The sequence below is a fragment of the Fusarium poae genome, chromosome 1 (genome assembly GCF_019609905.1).
Source record: "Fusarium poae strain DAOMC 252244 chromosome 1, whole genome shotgun sequence".
Lineage (NCBI taxonomy): Eukaryota > Fungi > Ascomycota > Sordariomycetes > Hypocreales > Nectriaceae > Fusarium > Fusarium poae.
In genome coordinates this window covers 7,211,536-7,232,140 of record NC_058399.1, presented here as the reverse complement: position 1 = coordinate 7,232,140, position 20,605 = coordinate 7,211,536, and the positions used below count along the sequence as shown (strand labels likewise).

Below are 20,605 nucleotides of genomic sequence, written 5' to 3'. Positions count from 1 at the left end.
TTAGGCAGACATAACATGTGAGACACGACAAGACGAAAAAAGTCATCATTGTGATCAGCTTGTAGTCTTGGACTTGAAAGGCTGCATGATTGCCTTTACCACGACAGGGATCATCAACCCCATCAATGTGGTACATTGATGTGACGAATGATTGTTGAAGGTGATGGCCGTATTGGAATCGGCAGACAGTCATATATGTATATCTATATATGTAACATATCTTATCTAACCTATTCATTAGTAACGTCAAATTAACCGACTTATTTCATTTTGGTGAAGCCGATAGTTAGAGAAAAGACGGCTTTGTTACCCGTCCTCTCGGTCCGAGGGCGGCTTCGGCTTTTGTTGAGAGACAGTTTCACATTGGGAAATGTTACTGGAGGAGCTAACTATACATTAGCGCGCAGAGGGGCGCCATGCCCGATGGCATTCGGGACTCTTTACTTTATTTTGTGACACCTTATTCATGATTCGTGTGCTGTACGAGTTGGTATAAAGTGCGGGGGAGTTTTACATGAGCTGTCATGTATAAAAGGACTACTTCACTAGAGGATTCCACCTTTTCTCATCACAGTCCCTTCATCCATAATAACTATTAATCATCCATCATGTCTACAAACGGCGCAAAGACTCTTGACCTCAAGGCCAACTACGTCCAGATCATCAATGGCAAAAGCGCCCCGACTCAAAAATCCCACCAGGGAATAAACCCGGCTACGCTTGAAAAGAAGCCCGAAGTTCCTGTTGCTTCCCAAGATGACCTGAACAAGGCCGTCGATGCTGCAAGACAGGCCTTCAAATCTTGGTCCAAAGTCTCATGGGAAGAGCGGAGACAGAAGCTATTTGCTTGGGCTGATGCTGTCGAGGCACAAAAGAAAGAATTTGCAGAGCTTCTCACCTCGGAGCAAGGAAAGCCGGTAAGTTCATATCCTTCTGACAACTTTAATGCTTGGAGCAGATACTAAGGGATGCAGGCTGCGCAAGCTAGCGGCGAGGCTGACGCTGCTGTTGCTTGGATCAAAGGTCAAGCGAGTCTTGATCTTACTGAAGAGGTTGTCGAGGACAGCGATACTCGAAAGGTTATCACTCGATACACACCTCTTGGAGTTGTCGCTGCTATCGTTCCTTGGAACTTCCCTCTCATGCTTGCCGCTGCTAAGATTGCTCCCGCACTGTTGACTGGAAATGTCATCATTGTCAAACCTTCGTAAGAGTATCTTCGCCCATCATTGCGTCGTAACTTCTAACATTTCGCAGTCCATTCACCCCTTACTGTGGACTGAAGCTCGTTGAACTAGCGCAGCAGTTCTTCCCTCCCGGCGTCGTGCAGTCACTCAGCGGAGACGATAACCTAGGACCCTGGTTGACAACTCATCCAGGTATTGATAAGATTAGCTTTACTGGATCTACACAAACTGGAAAGCTGGTCATGCAGAGTGCTGCCAAGACACTGAAACGTGTGACCCTTGAGCTGTAAGTATTTTCTTGAAATGGCGAATTGGACTTACTACTGACACTCCCTAGTGGTGGAAACGATGCTGCAGTTGTCTTCCCAGATGTTGATATTGACGACGTGGCTGAAAAGGTGAGTCCTTTTCAACTAATTACAATTTTAAATACGAAGCACTAACAGAGCACAGGTCTCAACCCTGGCGTTCATGAACTCTGGTCAGATCTGCCTCAACGTCAAACGTATCTACGTCCATGAATCCATCTACGAGAAGTTCCGAGATGCGGTTGTGAAGCATGTCAAGAACTATAAGCTTGGCGATGGGTCCGCAGAGGGCACCAGCCATGGCCCTGTCCAAAATGAGATGCAGTACAAGAGAGTCAAGACCTTCTTTGAAGACATCGAAAAGCAAGGATGGAAAGTTGCCACGGGAGGAAAGTTCGATCCCGAGCCGAAGAACGGGTATTATATCACGCCAACAGTGATCGATAACCCACCTGAGGATTCAAGGATTGTTGTTGAGGAACCGTTTGGTAAGCAACTAGCTGCATGTGACAGACCTCAGTATACTGACTTGCTGTACAGGCCCCATTCTCCCTCTTTTGTCCTGGAAGGATGAAGAGGAAGTTATTGAGCGCGCCAACGATACACGACTTGGGTTGGGTGCTTCGGTCTGGGCCGCTGATTTGAAGACAGCAGAGAGAGTTGCGAAGCAGCTCGATGCAGGAATTGTTTGGGTCAATACTCATTTCGATATCACGCCCATGGCACCATTTGGTGGACACAAGGAGTCTGGTATTGGAGCTGAATGGGGTGTCAACGGTCTCAAAGGCATGTGCAATGTGCAGAGTTTGTTCTTGAGCAAGATCGCGCACCCAAAACTTTAGGATGCAGAAAACATCCATGGCACTAGCAGCATGAGAGACGAGATTAGCAGGTCAATTTATAGTATTTAGGTTGGAGTTTTTAGCTTAATTATTTTCATATCCCAATGCCCTGATCTCATCGATACGAAGAACTCGGTTTGTTTCTTACTGCAGCCTTACCGTATGACACATGTTTGAACACGATACTGATTCTTCAGCCAGCCTCCGCCAGGCCGTGAGTACTTAGCCATCTAGGTAGTGAGTATGGGCAGGGCAGATATATCAGGCTTTACTCAGAAACCCTCGAGTCCAAACTTTGTACAAACGGACATAGGTATCGTATCGTAAGCAAGCAGATAAATTCTCAAAGCCCCACCACGACAAACTTCCCCTCAACATCATCATTCAATATCCTGACCACTATCATCATGGCACAGTTTCCAAAGTCACAGAACACAAATTCGTTTGGGCCAGTACACATAGTCGAATCTGTAATAAAGCATACGCATACGGCAATCCTCCTACATGGACGAGGCAGCAACGGCCCAGAGTTTGCCCAAGAGCTTTTTAACGAAACTCTATTCGCTGATGGAACCAACATGTCCCAGCAGCTTCCAAACTGGCGATGGGTTTTTCCGTCTTCGCGTGAAATCTGGAGTGAGACGTTCCAGGAGGATATGCCGGCTTGGTTTGAGGCCTATTCTTTGACGGATACAACAGCGAAGCAGGATCTGCAAATACCGGGCATAAAAGAGTCGACTGAATACATCAACAAAATCATCGACGCAGAAATTAAAAGCCTTGATGGAGCAAGTAATAGAGTCGTGTTGGGCGGAATTAGTCAAGGAGGAGCGATAGCGATGTGGACTCTTCTTCGCTACCGAATTGAAAAACCACTGGGTGCGTTTTTCGGCACAAACACTTGGCTTCCTTTCGCTTTGAGTCTTCAGGATTACCTTAGTCAGAGTCCAGCTGTTGAAAAAGATGAAGGGGACGCATTCATGATTGATATGCTTGGTCAGCCAACATCGCAGAACTCAGATCTATCTACACCCATTTTTCTTGGTCACGGAACAGACGATGCTTACGTCGATGTAGAACTGGGACGACAAGCTCGGGAGACCCTCAATCGCGTTGGCTATTCGGTAGAGTGGAAAGAGTACAAAGGTGCGGAGTTGGAGGGCCATTGGATCAAGGCGCCTGAAGAGCTGGAAGACTTGATTAAATTCTTTACAACAAGGTTGGAACCGGCTTGAATCAGTATGTTGAGTCTTTTGAGAAATCAATTAAACGCTGTGCTCTATTGTACATCTAACGCTCTCACATGAATAGTCGTATCTCGATCATTTAATCGCAATATTCCACTCAGCAGCGTCCACCCATTCGTCGACCTCCCATCATTCCACCCATTCCACCGCCCATACGTCCACCTCCCATACCTCCTCCCATTCTACGTCCTCCTCCCATGCCTCCTAATCCACCACCCATACGGCCGCCGCCGCCGCCCATTCCTCCGTGGTGATGGTGGTGGACTTCCTTGACAGGACGAGCGCCCATCATGCCTCCGCTGCTGCCACCGTAGCGACGGTTGTTGCTGCTTCGTCCGAATGGAAGACACATTTTGTTTCTTGGTTTGATTTGTTTGTTGTTTGGGGTTTTAGAGGATAACTTGACGTCGAATTGTGTATGAGTAATGCCAATTGGTTGGTAGTAGTTTGTTGTTGGTAGATTTATTGAGTTGATCTTTGTAGTTTCTTGTGGTAGTTGTTTTTAGAGATGATTTGAAGTGGATTTATCTGATGAGGATAATTAGGAATGATTTCAAAGAGTTGAGAGCAACTGAAGTATTTGTATTTTTGAATCACAGGTTATGACATGTTGTGATCCGACGTCACCCTCCAATCGAGGTTGAGAAACCTGCTTCACAATATGGAAACTACCGTCATGACGCCACTTGATGGCAGCCATTACAAGCCCCCAAGCCATAATTGTGAGGCTCAGTACGTTGGCACATGTCATGGTGCCATCGTTGTAGAGTTGTGGCTGCCGTTAGAGTGAAACCTTGTTGCAACGCCCAGAACCGCCAAGCCTTGTCCAACGTCACTCCTCTGCATCGCCAAGAAGGGTTTCGGCAAACGCGTAATGATTTTATTCTTGGCTCATGACGAAACTACAATTTCAATCTATTCAATCCATCATCTCAACATATGCCATCCTTGTGGACAGATCGGCTCGTGGAACTTGTGTATGTAGTTGGCAGGTCGAAAAGATTCATCACAGATGCAGAGATAGCAACCCTCTGGGTTCTTCCCTAAACCACGAATTGACCGAATCTACTAGACTAGAATATATTCACGGAAAAGTCGCTGAGAGGTTCGCATTGATTGATGGCGGAGTTTACATCTACAACTTCAAGATTCGGCCATTATCGAACATTCTCGACAATCTTTTGTCAGCTATCGACTTGTAGCTGCCTAGGTACCTTTAATCTCCTTGTGCGGAATTTCCTACTTGTCTCGGATTTTCTTTCACAACTTAGGGTTATATCAGTTCAACCTTCCTACACCACCTACTATGTTGTCACTACAACAGACAGGCAATGAAGATGGAAGAGGGTGTTTGATCTTCTCATGGGTTGCTGGACTGCAAGTCAAAATTAGCCACTACAGGGACAAGAGATCTCAGTTAATGCTGTTCAAGTCAAATTTCGAACTATTTCTTTTGAATGATAAAGTTGAGAGCCAACGTTTCTGCGAATTTCAACGCTTTTCATGTATTATTGTTTGACACCCAAAGTTCAAACCTCTTCATCCAATCCACTAGCACTATCTGGCCAAGTTAGTCTACTGTACCTATGGTGAATGTGGAAGTATTAGCCGGTTGAAATGAATACCCGAAATTGGCATCCCAAGTCAAAAGAATCATCACTCCTTAGCGCATTTTAATAGCCAATAGTATCATGATCACGTTCACGATCGTTCACCCTTTTCCTACGCCGCATTGTTTGTCTTACAACACCTCCTGTCCCTGACCCTTGGTTTTGCCTCCATAAACACCTCATCGATGATAAAGCCAACAGTTGCATACTAATTGCTCTTCTTTCATCCCACCAAAATGACTTTAGCGCTCACAACTCCCGTATTCATGCCCCCCTTCAATCTTTACCGCCAAAATACGCCCACTGCAACAGTGATATCAGCCAACCCGACTGCCACCACTCTCCAAATTGTCTGCCTGGGCCGAGAATGTGACAGTACAACTATCAATAACACCGTTGTCGTAGGACCATGGGCTGACAAGACCGTCGCCAAGGGCGCTGCCTCTACGGGCACGTTTCACTGGATGGTATCCGTGGCCGACTTTGGAGTCAGCTCAATCGAGTGCCTTGTGAGCAGTGGAACAGCACAAGCTTGTACAACAGCTGTTCTAGCGGATGGTGAGGGTTTTAAAAAGACTGCCACGGGTTTGGCAGAGATTACAGAGGCGTTTGAACTATCCTTCTCATCGGTACCTGTTGTTATCACTGAGGGACAGGATTTGATCAAATCAACTCAGGCCACAGCTACTGCTACGGAAGAAACAAGCTCTGCTCGAACTACAGGGAACGAGAGTGCTGTGAGGGATGGACCAACAGCTACTGGAAGCTCGACTGATACTTCGTCGCCGCGAGAGACCAATGGGGCAACTTCGAGCGCTATCCGAAACATTGGTGTTATGATCATAGCTGGGCTCGCTTCCGCGATTGTGCAGGCTTAGGTGAGAAATGTGATTCAGGACTAGCTATTTCAATTGTGGTTACAAGTGGTGTATTTGTTAGTTTATTAAGGGAATTGAAGAAAAACAAGTGACTAGATAGTACGTACAGCTCAATCCAAGGCTCTTTGATTACTATACAATGAAATTTGGTTATTATTGTACAGGCTTGACAACTGCTCCGTGATGTATATAGAGATAGGAACTAGAGTACAATGAAGAGCTTTATTATTACACGAGAGTTGGCCTTCCAGGCATGGTCACCTGGCTCCATCTATTCTCGACATAAATTTCTTCCTCAGTCACGACCTGAGTCGTTTGTCATCAGGTTGTGCTTCAGAAGGGCCTTCTCATATCGTCATTTTTGCGCCGCTGGTCGCTTGTCCCCCTTTGAGGTACAAGGCCTGTCATGTTGTCCCTTGAGTTCTTTAGACACCCAAAACTCTTCACGGCATTTTGGATGAGAGAAAGTTGGTTCATGAGACTTCATGGTAGACCTTATGATATTACGGATATAAGCTGATAAGATGTACTGTTATAATAATGCAATGCAAATTCATGAATCGAAACAATAACCAAACGCCTCTGTCCACTCTCAACGCCAAACGTAGACCCATTAATCATATTGGTTGCATCACAAATATCCATATCCTCCTCCAGGTGACGTTCCCATTCCACCAGGTGCAAGTCCACCACCGCTCGAAGTCCCCGAGACACCTCCGTAAACACCACCATTGACTCCACCATTGGGGCCTCCACTGACGCCCGAGTAAATGCCTCCATTTACTCCGCCATATATACCACCATGTGGTCCACCATGCGGCCCGCCAACACCTAATGATCCATTGCCAGAGCCGTGGCCGTATTTGTGGTTGTCTGATGATGATCTTCTGCTGGCATCGCTGGAGAATTTACTTCCTTGAAGTCTGGATGTGGCTTCTGGTGTTCTGCGACCAAGATTTGCAGGTCTTGGTGGTGGTAGGTCATTCTTTTCTTCGTGTTTTGAGAAGAGGTTGAATAAGCACATTTGAATTGGTAGGGTATGTGTAGTAGGTATTTTAAATAGTACTGTAGCGATAATGTAACGTTTCTGTAGCTGGGTAATAATAGGTATGATCATGCAGCTATTAAGCCAGTCTTTAAAAGTTAATATAACTTAAGAGAGGAATAACTTTCCTAATAAACCTAATATAAGAATAATAAAAGGGAATAATAAAAAAGGTAATAAGGCTATAAGGCTATATAATTTAATAAGATTTAGTAAAAACTTAATATTAAAATAAATATATAAAAAGAATTTAAAATAATATAATTATTTTTCTTTATTTTTATTTAATATAATAATTATAATAAAAAATAATTAAATAATTAAATAAAATATTTTATTTTTAATATATAATATATTAAGTTAATTTAATTATAATTAAAATATTATTATATTATATTATTATATTATATAATTACTTAAATTAATAAGGCTAAAATTACTATTTAATCTTTAAGGCTTTAAATTAAGTTAATTAATTAATTCTTAATAAGCTATATAGTTTAATAATTTTATTAAAGTATATTTTAATAAATTAAAATTAATTAATTAAAATAAAAAATAAAATAATATTAATAATATTTAATTATAGACTTTTATATTTTTTTTTATTTTTTTAGATCTTTATATATAATATATATAGAATTATAAAGAAAAAAGATTTATTTAATAAGTATTATTATAATTTAAAAGATAACTTTAAAGAGATTATATTTTTTAATAAATTATATTATTTAATATAATTAATAAAGATAAGGCTTTTTATTATAATAATTATAATATTTTAATATATTTAATAATAATAGTTTTTTTATAAATTTAATTATAAAGGCTTAATTAAAAAAACTTTATTAAGGTTAAAGTTATAATAAAGAAATTTATATATATATAAGAAAGTTTAATATAAAGTTTAAAAAAACTAAGTAAAAGCTTATATTATAATTAAATTAATAAAGTTATATAATTTACTTTCCCTCTATTAACTTAAATGCAATATAACTATAGTAATTTGAATAATATTTTCAACGGGGGGTAATAATAGGTATGTTGCGATGGTTTAGATCAAACTGAGAACAAATTGCAGGGCAGGTCGAGCATTTAAACGATTCCATGACAACGCGTTTTCGACAGTCATACCTACCTAGACTAGACCACGCGTACCAGCTTAAAAACCGGGCCTGAGGGGCTATGACGATCATTAGTAGCCTATAATAAGGCCTGATGGACCTCTTGCACCGCCCCATGTTGGTCCCTGATTTTAAGCACAGCCGCCTTGAAGGATCCCTGCATTTTTGCAATGGCTCAGCGCTTGGTTACGATCACGAGGCGGTCAGGTCACTCGGCAGAGTAAAAAGTCGAGGCTGATTCAATTCTTACGAGGTACTACCGTTAGTGATTAGGTGGCAGAAAAGCTTGTCAATTTATAGGTAGGTACGCACATTCTTGTCACTAGGTACATATGTTCCACTGTAGTTCGCTAATTTAAGCTTAAATTCCCACAGCCGCTTATTGTGTGACAGCATCAAATACAATTCACCCATGACGCACAAGCTACTCCTCATTGTGGGGAGCTTCAGACGGAATCATTAGGTCAGTTTATGTTGTTTAAATGATGACTTTATATCATTTATTCTTATACCCCAATGCTTGAAAAGTCACCCAAACAGATCACGAAGCATCCCTATATCGATGAATGTGTCAAATAAATAGTGTAGTATTATGTCAAAATGGATGACCAGCGAAATGTATTATCGTTTGACCCCAGACTCATTGACCAATCTAGTCAATCAGCTGATGCCTCTCGTTACAGTTGGTACAGTAGTTGGCTGTGACACGGCAAGTGTTGGACATATAACCAGTACCACACTTACTAACACCAGTGTTATCCTTCATGTACTGGTACTCCTCTTTGATCTGCTTTCCGTTCAGACCACCGACACTCCAGTCATCGCAGTCAAACTCGACAACACAACCAGCTTGACCAAAGGTGGGGACAATAATGAAGCCGCTCTTAATGCGAGCATAGTACGAGGCGAACTCAGTGTAGATGACATCATCCTTGAAGTTGTCAATCGCACGGTCGCAGGCGTTGTCGATTGAATGACACTGGCTGGACCCCTTATTGTTACCATCGGTCTGCACGGGGTCTGCGGGACGAATCGTCGAGGCAGTGCCCGAGCCTTGAGTATAAGTGTAAGACCCGCCGGGATAGTTGCCGACCTTGACTGACTGATCAGGGTATGCCAGAATAGCACCATTATCCATAGTAGTAGTGAAGGGGGTAGGCTCTGGAGGAGGGGGAGCCTCGGTGGGAGCCAGAGTGACAGGAGATGGGTACTCGTGGTAGTAGTGGCACTGCCCAGAGATAAGAGCGGCCGTAGTAACAAATACCTGGCCAGCAGTTGTGGTTGAGCATTGGCAGTGAGGAGTCTCGACTCGAGGGCCACCAAAGTTGACACAAGGATAAGGGCCGGTATAAGTATCAGAGGTGGTATCAGGGTCCGATGTGGTTGTGATGAAGGAGGTCATAAGAGTGGTAGGGGGGGAGGTTGTAGTCTCACTAGCTGTTGTTGTAGTCTCCTCAGCTATGGTTTCCGTAGCAGTGGTCTCCGTAGCAGTGGTCTCGTCGTTCTTGGTTTCAGTAGTGGGCCCAGCTGATGTCTCCAATGTCTCAGCAGCCGAAGTAGCATCAGAAGTGACAGCTTCAGTCGAAGTGACAGCCTCTGTGGAGGTGGGTCCAGATGATGCGGAAGCAGTCACGTCGCCGCGAATCAAACAGCTATGAGCAGCGTCCTCATCGGCTCGCTTCCGCTGACCACCAGCCGGGGCGGCGGGGGCAGCAGGAGGGAAGACAAAGAACTCATGCGAAGTCACTAGGTTGTCCTCAACCCAAAGCCTCCAACGACCCATAGCCATACCCAGGCCGAGGAGTTCGTCCTCTTCGGCGCTTTGGATAACCCGCTCAAGCATGTCAAACTCAACAATCGCACGACCCCAGTAACCGAAAATATCGGTTGACTGGTCTTTGTCAGTTCGGATGTAGCCGAGTACCTGGCTTGAAGCCCCGGGAATGATGCCCGCCAGTTTGGTGGCCAAATCATTTGCACGCTGCTCATAACGATAGAGTGTGTTGATGCCGTATAACATGGTATCGGCATTACTAGTGAAGGGAGTGATGATAAAGACCTTGGGCTCATTAAAAGAGTGCAGATAACCTGGGTTCTCGTCTGTGCCGATAAGGGAAGTGACACTCAGAGCGTTCCCGTCAGCCGTACCGTCACGAAGAGCGTTGAAAGCTTTGGCTTCAAATTCGTCATCGGGCTTAAAGTTCCAATCTCCATCAATGAAGACTGGGTTCTCCCAGATGTGAGACAGATAGGTACCCACGTTAGAGACGATCATAACAGCGGTACAGCCATAGATACCATTGACTCCGGCAGAGCCTCTACCTGCCGGGCCCGGGGCGTTGAACCAGTGACCAGATGTGTCGCCCTGCTGGCTAACCCAGATGGGATTCAAGGAACCAACATACGCAGCGTTAGGAGAGGTGTCATCGGCGAATGCGCGACGGTTCAAAGGTACATCTCTCTTTTCGGAGGGACTAGGTCGGGAGGTGGGAGGTGCGTTGAATGGATCCTTGAAGCCACCAGGCTTGGTTGGCAAGGGCCCGTCGGTTGTGGAGGTAGGGATCTCTTTGCAGTCAACGGCTCCATCTCCCTCGTCAGACATCTGTCCGTTCTTTCCGGGCCCGGGTCCCATGGGACAAGAGTCTCCGCCGCCACAGATGCCCGAGGCACAAGGCTCTGGCATACCGGTGGTGGTAGTGGTGGCCTCGGTTGTGGTAGACTCCTCAGTAGAAGTAGGGGCTTGAGTCGTCGTGGGGGCTTCAGTAGTTGTAGCTTCAGTTGACTTTTCCTTGGTGGATTGCTCTTCACTCTTCTCTTCTGTCTTGTCATCCTCATCCTCATCATCATCTTGCTGTTCGTCGGTCAACTCGTCGTTCTTACCCTGAACGCCCGAAACAGCACCCGTTACAGCAGGGACGTTACCCGCGATGATACCGCCCGAGACCTTGGTAAGATCCTCAGCCATACAAGCTAGCTTGTTGATAATATCCCCAATCGGGCCCAAAAGACCACGCTTCTTATTAGAACAGCCAACATCGGGACTACCGCCAAGAGCGACGATAACAGCAATGATATCATCATGGGTATCCTCGACTTCCTTGTTGGTTTGGTCCTTGAGAGACTCGGGATCCTCCTTCCACTTGTCGATAACAGGGATCAGGGAAGCGATCTGAGATGATACCGATGATACACTGGCAGTGGCTTCTGGCGGGGCTGTAGTGGGTGCAGGAGGTTGTGTAATCACAGGCGAGTCCTCTTCCTTGCTAGAAGGATCTTCTTCATCTTCTTTTGTTGTAGGCTTGGCGTCTTCTTCAGAAGTAGGCTTCGGCTCAGGCTGTGTGGTCTCGACGGGCTGCTGTTCAGCCGCTCTTGTGGTATCTTGGACGGGGGCCTCCTCTGTAGTTGTCTGAGGAGGCGCTGGGTCGGCTGTGGTTGTAGTCTGAGGAGGCGGCACTGGATCTGCCGTCGTGGTATCAATCAGAGGCTCCTCAATAGTCGTGTCTGGCAGGGGAGTATTGCTGCCCTCAGAGGTAGTCGCTGGGAGGTCTGGAATGACCTCTGAGGTTGTAGGCACGACAGGCGCCGGCACATCTGCGGTAGTGTCCTGCCCAACAGGCAACTGAGATGTAGCTTCAGGCTGGTCGGTAGAGATATCGATCACGGGTTCCGTAGTTGTATCAACAACTGGAGGCTGCGGCCCGGTGGATGTGTCAATGGCGGGGGCAGGGCCCGTAGTGGTATCGACGATTTGAGGCGGCAGCTCAGTTGATATGTCGATAGGGGCAGGACCAGTAGTCGTATCAATTGCAGGAGGAGGGATTTCCGTAGTCGTATCAACGGCAGACAGGGGCTGCTCTGTAGTGGTGTCTGGAGAAGGAGGGGGTGGGGGCTGCTCAGTAGTTGTATCCTGAACTTCGGGTACCTGAGTGGTGTTCTCAGGATCAGGGATGACTTCTGGAGTGGTCTCTGGGATGAAGATAGTTTCGCTGGTTGTAGTAGGCAGAATAGCAGGCGGTACAAAAACCTCAGAAGTAGTAGTAGGAATAGGCTCAGCAACGGGGTCTTGAGCGATGGCAAAGAACGGCAAAGCCGCCAAAGCAAAGAATGTGGTACGCATATTTGCGTAAACGAATGACTAATATGTAAACAAGTGAATGAATGAATGAATAACTATACTGCAAGTAAAAGACTGTAAAAGGCCAAAGAGCCTATGGTTGGTAAAGACTCGATTGAATCGTTGCGCGACATCTCTATATGTAGGGCTGTTTTCTATAGCTCAGTCAGTCAGTCAGTACTAAGTGAACGTCTCAAAATGGTCTCTGTCAAGGCTGACAGGAACGTGCATCGATGCGAATCCTTCCATTGCTTGATCTCCACGCCACAGGGGTAGAAGTGAGCTCTGTGATTGCTTGGTGTAACACGGATGCAAAGATCAGCGTCTCATCTCATCTCATCTCATCTCAGGCCTAGGCTCATTTTCTTCCAGGGCAGATGAGAGCTGACGTGCCAGTGCTAGTTACTCTGTGTAAACAAAAAAAGTTGCCCGGTTTTGAGCGTTGGGAAACAAAAATAAATAACCTAAAAGTCTAGTATGAGTAGCATAAACTGACCTTGTAATTTCGTCTCTTATGCTCAGCGGCCATGAATCCTTCTGCTCCATGCCACGGGCCACTGAAGGTTTTACTTTTTAGCGGTCCTGCAGGATCTAATTAGCACTGATCCTTCTGCGTTTCAGAATGGCGTGGCTTGCCGCAGCCTCAACGGGCCCCAAATCTTTCGATCCGTAGAAGCCGAGAAAAACAACTGGAAGATAAACGAACGCGATTGAGAAAGCTTGTTTTGTTATGAGAATACATGCTTTTCATTGCCTTTGCCCAGAAAATAAAGGATGCGAACTCTGCAGATGGACCATGAAGCATAAAGATGCAACTGTTAGTGTATGTCCATACAAGAACAGCGGGCATGCTCAAAAGTCAATTCCAAGATGTACTCACTAATACAGCTCAAGCTTGTGAACCAAGATTCTGCCTTTATCCAATACTAGTAATTCGTGTCTTGATCATTTCCCCTTCTGCTGTCCCACCCCCAACGTAAGCTCCATTGTTTGTTCCTTCGACCATTGTAAATGGAGTCGTCGATGATCAATATCACAAAATTCCGATAACCGGTGCCAGGCTTGATCCCTACCCCTAATCTTTAATCACTTGAAATTGGCATCGGCAATGCATGTCAGCAAACCTCGAATTATCACGGCACACGAACCTTGAGGGTATCGGAAGAATTGGCCGCTGTTAGCATAAGGGACGAAATTATTGCGCCAGCTTATACTGTTTAGCTCAGACTTCTTAGGTTACTTATTTTTGTACCCCAAGGATTATTACTTTTTTGTAGAGATTAGTTACGGATAGATCGCCCTGCAATTCAAATTTCCGATTCAGTCACTGACTAAACCTAAACTAACACTACATTATTCCAAGCGCCTGTTTCATCTCGTCGCTACTCAACTTGTCAGCGTAATCTTTAGCACTGCCGTACGGTCCCTTCAGATCAGGATCTGCCCCCTGGTTTAAAAGCCATTTCACTCTCTCAACAGCGCCCGCGCAAACGGCATTCACAATCGGGTACAATGCCACCATATGGCGCGTCTCGAGCTTGTCGTTGACTCCGGCGCCATTCTCCACAAGCAGCTTCATAACGGGTATTCTGGAGATGTCGAATTCTTTAGTCGGCGTGACGCGTCCAACATGGGGGTTTGCGCCTTGTGGCAAAGCACCAGCTGCGTAGTACAGCGGGGCCCCTTTGGTGATTTTGGCGCCGGCGTTTAGAAGCTTCTGCACCAAGTCTGCACCGCCATGCGCTGCTGCCAGCTGCAGTGCCAAGCACGAGCTTGTGTCGGGTCCGCCTAGACGCTCGTGGTAATCTTCCTGGATGCCCAGGGTTGGGTCTGCGCCTTGGGCGAGGAACCAGTCGATGAGTGTTTCGTTGTTGCGATGGATGAGCGTCGGGAGGAGGACCTCGCCGTAGAAACCTGGCGTATTGACAGTCCAGCCATGTTCGGTGAGAGTCTCGAAAAGGGCCATTTGCTGGTCGGCTGGGGCTTTGAGAACAACTTTTGGTGTTTCTCGTGAGATGGGTGCTCCGGATTGGAGTAGATATCGTGCGATGTCGACGTTTCCGCTTTCCAGGGCGATGATTAGACCGTGGTTAAGAAAGACTGGCGTGCGAGCTTGGGAGGTGACGATTGACTCGACAGTGGACATGTCGGCGGTTTTGCAGGCAAAGAAGAATGAGGTGGCTTCTGGTGACAGATTTCGATGATAAAGGATGTTATTGTCCTCGGGTTCTTGCACCGGAATGTCGTTGAAAGGACTACCCATCTGATGATTCTGCGATGAGCCCATGTGATTCACTGTGTTCATCTGGTTTGCTGCTTGCGCTTGCTGTCGTTGCAATGCGGCCATTTGCTGTGCTCTCAATGCCAGTTGTTGATTTCGTTGTTGCATTTGCAAATGACGCTGCTGTTCATTTCGTTCCTCTTGTGAAGACATTTTTGAATCATTTATTTTCGTCTATTTGTTGGGAAGTGTAGGTGAAGCAATCTAAGTTGAATCCTTTGCGATCCATGCAGCGCTGAGATGTATGTTTGCTCAGCTGACGTAATGTCACTGGAAATCGACACAACGAAAAAAATGTATATTGTCCCTGGAATATCTTGTATACAGTATTTATGTATATTAATTCAATTTTAAGCTGAAGTCAAAGTCTTCTCAAATTTCTTTACGCTGTTGGTGATAAGGTTAATCTGTCTGTGCATACTCGCAATGGTGATCAAATGATCAGACGTCTAGCAGCCCAGGAAATGGCTGAACACGTTCAACAAGCCACAGGAGCATTCCTCTACACCATTTACGTCGAGATCACATCGATAGATTGAGTGGCAACGGTAGTTTGAGTGTGTAGTCATTTTATTTTAACCTGGAAAAGACTCTTAAGCCATTTCTAAAGTCATTCTCGACCTTTTCGAACTTGTAACAAACATTCCTAACTAACACTATTCAGATCATTCAACATCATAAAATCATCAGTATCCATCATCGGTTGATCCATCCCAAGGTATCCCATGTCCAAAAGTGTATAGACATCTGGCATTCCCATATCCATAGCCTTGAACCAATCATCCGTAAACATTCCTGTATCAAGACTCTCGCGCATCTCCTGCAAATCAGGTGCACCCATCAACGAGTCAATCTGACAAGCAAAGAAGCGAGCGAGATCAAAGTAGAGATGCGCTGCTGAAGTTGCGGGGAGGAGTTGCACGATCTGATCTAGCAAAGGAATAACGCCGATGACTTTCCCTGCGGCAGTAGAGTTCTCTTCATGCGTGAGGGCGCCTCTTTTAATAGCCTATTTTTGTAAATGTCAGCGATGTGAATAGGGTTTGCTTCAATGTGAAGACGAACGCGTAGAACTTCAGTCATGACGTGACAGATCATGAGATATTGATTATTCTGGAAGCCAAGGGCAAGTTCAATTATCGTCTTGTCCGAAGTCAACAGGTCAAGAACACGACTTGCTACCTCGATCGACTTTCTCTCAATGTTCAAAAGAGCCACTGATGAAGAAGGGGAGGAGTTGTCGTCAGCGGCAGTAATATCTCGGAGGGCTTGGGCATTGAGGACTAGGATGCTGTGGTCCATGTAAAATGCCAGAACAGGGAGTAGTTTTCCTGATGGTGAGTCGTCTGGTATACACCGGTCATTGCGTAGGCGTGTTAGAGCGTCGTAGGACTCATTGTGCCATTCCACAATGGAGGACGTGGTTGAATTTGCTTGTTTTCGTTTGTCTACTTGACTTAGCTATTCAAAGTTAGCTATGAATTCTTTTGGTGCCAGTGGAGGGGCTAATTTACCAATAGTCTTCTGATTTCAATAATGCCACTTAGCATACGGTCCGTCGGTTCAGCTAACGGAGCCTTCCACCACTGCGCTGCGGAACTGGGAATTTCTTTCCAGTTAACAGAATGTAGCTTCCCATTCATAATGCCGAATCCTTTATCTGAGATAAGAGTCCGAAGCCACGTCCTTTCGTAATTACGGATATATCGCCCTATGTTTTCAGGTGATGAACTCTCGCATTCTGCGTTGACATAATCTCTTATGACATCTGATTTGCTGATTCCCATTTCTCTGGCTAGTTGCATTGCCTGGATCGGTTAGAATTTTTCAATTGTCAAACAATCTAGACTTCTTTACTCACGTAACTGAGGTATATAGATGAGGTATCGTCTCCTTGTGTCGGGGACACGGATGTCCAGTACTGCATGTTGACGATGGCTTGTATAGTGGCAAGGGATTTTACAGCAGCAGCGATGGACCACTTGACGTTTCCACTGGCTAGGTGGACCACAACAGGGTATATGGCTCGATCGCGAGGGCGAGCTGACATGGCGCATCCAAGAGCACAGATAACAGAGAACAAGGTGAATGAATTCGCGTAGACATATTCAACTGTGTGTAATGTGGCGTCGAGGAGGCCTACTAGTGGGTTGCGAGTAGAGAAAAAACTGGAAATGGTCAGATTTGAGGCGATGGGAGTGTAAAAGATGCTGACTTGCAGTTGGAAGTAAACAGTCGCATCACTTTCGTCAATCAATCGAGAAGCAAGCGGGTCACAAGTGGCCTTTTCCAACTTGAAAGGGCAATCAACTGACTGGGCAGCTAAAACATCCCAATCTTTCTGTTGCGCTCTGTGTGATGCTTCTAGATGTTAGAAATATCCAGGGATAGCTATGATAGATATCTGTCCCAACTTACAGAAATAAGCACCAAGTCGTTCCTTTATAGGCGCCATGATGGCCTCTCTCACGCCAGGTTGCATCGGCATCTGAGATCGCAGTCTCTCACACTGAGCAGACGTGTTTGTCGCGATAGCAGTCGTGACGATACTAAGCGGTGAAATCAGATCTTCAGGGTGGTCGTACCCGTCATCCTCAGGCGGCGAATCTGGTTGAGCAGCTTGAGACGTGGAGCGACTATCAGAGGAAGACTGTGGTTGCGTCCACGGGGTTCCTCTGACGGAGACTGTTTTGTTTGGGCTTGGAAGACCTGTTCCGAGAAGAGCAGCGATGATTTCTTCCTTTGCACCGCTTTCCTCGATGCGTGAAAGGAGCTTCTCTACACTATCAGGCTTGCTGTGATAGTAGTGAGAATGGTGTGTCTGTTTTGACAACAGGTCTGGACTCACTTTGTACTTCCATGCTTCCGACCGCGGTTAGATCGAGCAGGGTATTTGCAAGTACGACCATGGGAAACACAGCGAGAACTGAAAAGAAATGTATCAGTAGCTGCCTAGGTGAGCCAGGATTGATGTCTACCAAACACTCACCAGGGGTCTTGACGGTCACATTTTTGTCTAGAAGCGCGACAACTAAAGCATGCGACCTGATGCTGCTGGTTCTTCTCCACTGAGACCTCCATAGTTCGGCCTGTAGCGTGTTTATTATGTCTCAAATGCGGCTCGGGGTCTTCAAGGGTCTCAGGAGGTTACGTTAGTAGCCGAAATGCCCAGGTCTGGGGTCTTGTATAAAGTCGCTGTTTTGATCTAGTCCCCGACAATCTTGTTGTCACGTGATAATTAACAAGCCTAATCACAATGTTTCACCAGAACGTCGAATGAAAGCGAGAAACCTTTAACATCACAGCACAGCGCAGCACAACACTCAATATGGATCCTCTTGACACTATATGATATATGTTGTATATGTACGTGGCACAGAACCAGCAAATGATTCCAGAGCTCATACATCAGATCAATAACAGACAAGTTTATAAGTATCAGATACCGCTTCAGGATCCAAATAAGGATGAATCACTATAAAGCAAAGTGCTGAATCGCCATCAAAGATACTAGGCTTGCTAACTGCCTATGCCATGTATCAACTCTAGATACTGCGATACAATGTGCGGGTTCTTGTCGATCAGTTGTCGAAATTTGCAGCATGTCAAAGTAGGTAGATAAATGGTCTGCTATCCCTTCTCCATTCTCTATGCCTCGGCGTTTGGCACTACGTGGATGCATCAATATTTTTACCCTTCTTGCATACGAGATACCGGTCACTTATTAGCTTAGAAACGCAAGATGGAAATACACAGGCGGGATTTTAGATAGAAAAGCCTCCCATAAATCTCTAAAGCCTGGCCGGTTGCATATCGAAGTGCTGTTTCGGGTGACTAGGAGTATATTGCCTCTCAAAGCGCCAAGCGCAAAAGATATCATGGGTGTTGGTTGAAGGGGACAAATTATAGAGGTGTAAGAGACAGTGTCAGGTTAAAGCTGTGATTCAAGACATCAGCAGCTATAGAATTCCTGGCATTGCCACCATAACAGCAATTCTAAGGATATGGATCTAATCTTAGAGTAAACAAATGAACTGCCTAATAGTCTACTCATTGATATTCTGGAGTGAAATACAATGCTCAGAGTAATTTAATGCATGAGCATGTTGGATATTGACCGTATGTCCGTCCTAATTGTGTAAATCAGTGACACTATTTGTCCGAGTAAGATAGGTACAACAAATCACCATGTTTTACTTTTCTCTGTCAAACTTTTGTTCTTGTTCTTTTTACTTGATTCAGCCATTAATCCATGTAACAAGCCTATTAAACTCCAGGGGGTTTTGTCAACTTTGTCTCATCTGACCTTAGGTTTCCACCGTCAAATGGTTACCTACAGAAACCAAAACAATTAATCAACAAGACGACTCCTATCAGCAACTTATCAGCACATTCTTTTGCTACTCAATCGCCCAATATTTCCTCATTTTCACAACATAGATCATTCTTCGCAGCACATAATGCACTCTGATTTCAGTGACCCCAACCCCCTCTTCTCTTTCACTGACCTTAGAACACAACGCAAGTATGCTCAACAGATTGAGAAACACATTCAAACCCTGTTCAGGAACTTCCGTCTACGTACTAAACACATCGCCGCTATCCTTCTCATCGACAACATTCAGCATATTGAGCCAGGTGGTGCTCTGGCTCCCATGCTCGGTTGCTGGTTCAAAAACCAAGGGTCTTTGAAGGGCAAACTGAACTGCATTGACGCATTCGTCAAACACTGTAAGAACGCGTCTCCAATATATTGTACCATCTCCAACTAACCACTTACCTATCTATAGATATGCTTTACCTCAACCCCGACAATATTAATGGCCCAGCCTGGGCTCACTCCGTGCCCGAGACACTGGACATCCGACCAGACAGCACTGCAGATGAAAAAGGCCTCGCTGCATTCGTTCGGGCATTGGATTATGACTCTCAGTTTAGAACTGATAATGATCTCGAAGATTACCCTCTGGGCGTATACGAGGAGGTCAAGTGTCGTAAGCGCGATGAGGACGTTTGCGTAGTGACTGGGAATAACAACCCAAAGATATTCTGGTTTTTTCCTCCCACTCTTAACGACACTAAGATACATAACGATATGACAGGAAATCTTGCGGGTTCAGGTGACTTCGTCACGGGCGTCAACCTTAGGGCGGATCGAGAACCAGACCCTTTTTGCAACATGCACCAGTTGGGAGGATCTCACAAAGCATGGAATATGCTATGCATCGACCCAGCCCTCTACAATCCCCTCACCAGCGGACTCTGTGCCTTTAAACATTTTGAGGATACAACGCTCGAGAATGGGAATGTCGAGGTCACTTTGCAGTTTCACTGGATGCCTCGGACAAAAGGTCGATTCGGCAAAGCCTTTGATATGGAGAGCGACTGGCAAAACTTGATGGATGAACTTCAGGTATCCCAAGACAATAACTATCCCCCGCCGTTATCGTTCCAAGATGAGCCAATCACCAAGTCAGGCGAGCCGCTTCGGTCAGGACATCTCATCCACGTCATCGTGCCGGAACAGGATGTCCAGTATCTTAAGTCTGCTGTCAAGGTACACTGGGCTTGCAGCATGTTTACGTCCTTATGTGGTGCCTCCGGACGCCCTTATTTGTTGTCAGGCAAGGAATATGATGATCCGGCCATGCAATGTTATCAGGACCAAGGCAGACAGGGTCAGCAAGGCGACAAATCGTCGACTTTTGAGTTCGCGTAGTTGGCCTCTGTTTCTGGAGTATTTACAAATGATGCTTGGAGTCAAATCTTTTGAATGGCTGGTATCGCTTTCACGTGCGAATTCTTATATCTTGGCCGTTATGTTTGTCAATATCGTAATGTTGGTATTGGGTACCAGGATAGTCATTTTGCCAGGCTATTTTTCTCTAATTGATGGCATTTTCGTCTTTGAGAACAGTTGCGAATTAATGTCCTGCCATAGCACTTATGTGTCAAAGAACGTAAAAAAG

General features: G+C 45.5%; 9 protein-coding genes across 9 annotated transcripts; 4 read left to right on the top strand and 5 right to left on the bottom strand.

Annotated features, from left to right (window-relative positions):
* Positions 1–608: 608 nt before the first annotated feature.
* On the top strand, positions 609–2,337 carry FPOAC1_002351 (uncharacterized protein; the record flags this gene model as incomplete). Its single annotated transcript, XM_044846931.1, has 6 exons — positions 609–917; positions 975–1,207; positions 1,258–1,473; positions 1,525–1,585; positions 1,641–1,983; positions 2,036–2,337. The coding sequence occupies 6 exons, from the start codon at positions 609–611 to the stop codon at positions 2,335–2,337; spliced, it is 1,464 nt and encodes a 487-aa protein (XP_044712847.1).
* A 407-nt stretch (positions 2,338–2,744) lies between these two features.
* On the top strand, positions 2,745–3,572 carry FPOAC1_002350 (uncharacterized protein; the record flags this gene model as incomplete). The annotated part of the gene is made up of 1 exon (XM_044846930.1): positions 2,745–3,572. The coding sequence occupies one exon, from the start codon at positions 2,745–2,747 to the stop codon at positions 3,570–3,572; it is 828 nt and encodes a 275-aa protein (XP_044712846.1).
* Positions 3,573–3,681: 109 nt separating this feature from the next.
* FPOAC1_002349 (uncharacterized protein) lies at positions 3,682–3,936 on the bottom strand (the record flags this gene model as incomplete). Its single annotated transcript, XM_044846929.1, has 1 exon — positions 3,682–3,936. The coding sequence occupies one exon, from the start codon at positions 3,934–3,936 to the stop codon at positions 3,682–3,684; it is 255 nt and encodes an 84-aa protein (XP_044712845.1).
* Positions 3,937–5,430: 1,494 nt separating this feature from the next.
* FPOAC1_002348 (uncharacterized protein) lies at positions 5,431–6,072 on the top strand (the record flags this gene model as incomplete). The annotated part of the gene is made up of 1 exon (XM_044846928.1): positions 5,431–6,072. The coding sequence occupies one exon, from the start codon at positions 5,431–5,433 to the stop codon at positions 6,070–6,072; it is 642 nt and encodes a 213-aa protein (XP_044712844.1).
* Positions 6,073–6,703: 631 nt separating this feature from the next.
* On the bottom strand, positions 6,704–7,096 carry FPOAC1_002347 (uncharacterized protein; the record flags this gene model as incomplete). Its single annotated transcript, XM_044846927.1, has 1 exon — positions 6,704–7,096. The coding sequence occupies one exon, from the start codon at positions 7,094–7,096 to the stop codon at positions 6,704–6,706; it is 393 nt and encodes a 130-aa protein (XP_044712843.1).
* Positions 7,097–8,893: 1,797 nt separating this feature from the next.
* FPOAC1_002346 (uncharacterized protein) lies at positions 8,894–12,358 on the bottom strand (the record flags this gene model as incomplete). Its single annotated transcript, XM_044846926.1, has 1 exon — positions 8,894–12,358. One exon carries the CDS (start codon positions 12,356–12,358, stop codon positions 8,894–8,896), a length of 3,465 nt encoding a protein of 1,154 aa, XP_044712842.1.
* A 1,345-nt stretch (positions 12,359–13,703) lies between these two features.
* FPOAC1_002345 (uncharacterized protein) lies at positions 13,704–14,744 on the bottom strand (the record flags this gene model as incomplete). Its single annotated transcript, XM_044846925.1, has 1 exon — positions 13,704–14,744. The coding sequence occupies one exon, from the start codon at positions 14,742–14,744 to the stop codon at positions 13,704–13,706; it is 1,041 nt and encodes a 346-aa protein (XP_044712841.1).
* A 242-nt stretch (positions 14,745–14,986) lies between these two features.
* On the bottom strand, positions 14,987–17,717 carry FPOAC1_002344 (uncharacterized protein; the record flags this gene model as incomplete). The annotated part of the gene is made up of 8 exons (XM_044846924.1): positions 14,987–15,047; positions 15,311–15,645; positions 15,702–16,097; positions 16,151–16,444; positions 16,498–16,958; positions 17,055–17,431; positions 17,485–17,562; positions 17,626–17,717. 8 exons carry the CDS (start codon positions 17,715–17,717, stop codon positions 14,987–14,989), a joined length of 2,094 nt encoding a protein of 697 aa, XP_044712840.1.
* A 1,379-nt stretch (positions 17,718–19,096) lies between these two features.
* FPOAC1_002343 (uncharacterized protein) lies at positions 19,097–20,355 on the top strand (the record flags this gene model as incomplete). The annotated part of the gene is made up of 2 exons (XM_044846923.1): positions 19,097–19,367; positions 19,427–20,355. 2 exons carry the CDS (start codon positions 19,097–19,099, stop codon positions 20,353–20,355), a joined length of 1,200 nt encoding a protein of 399 aa, XP_044712839.1.
* Between the last annotated feature and the right edge of the window lie 250 nt (positions 20,356–20,605).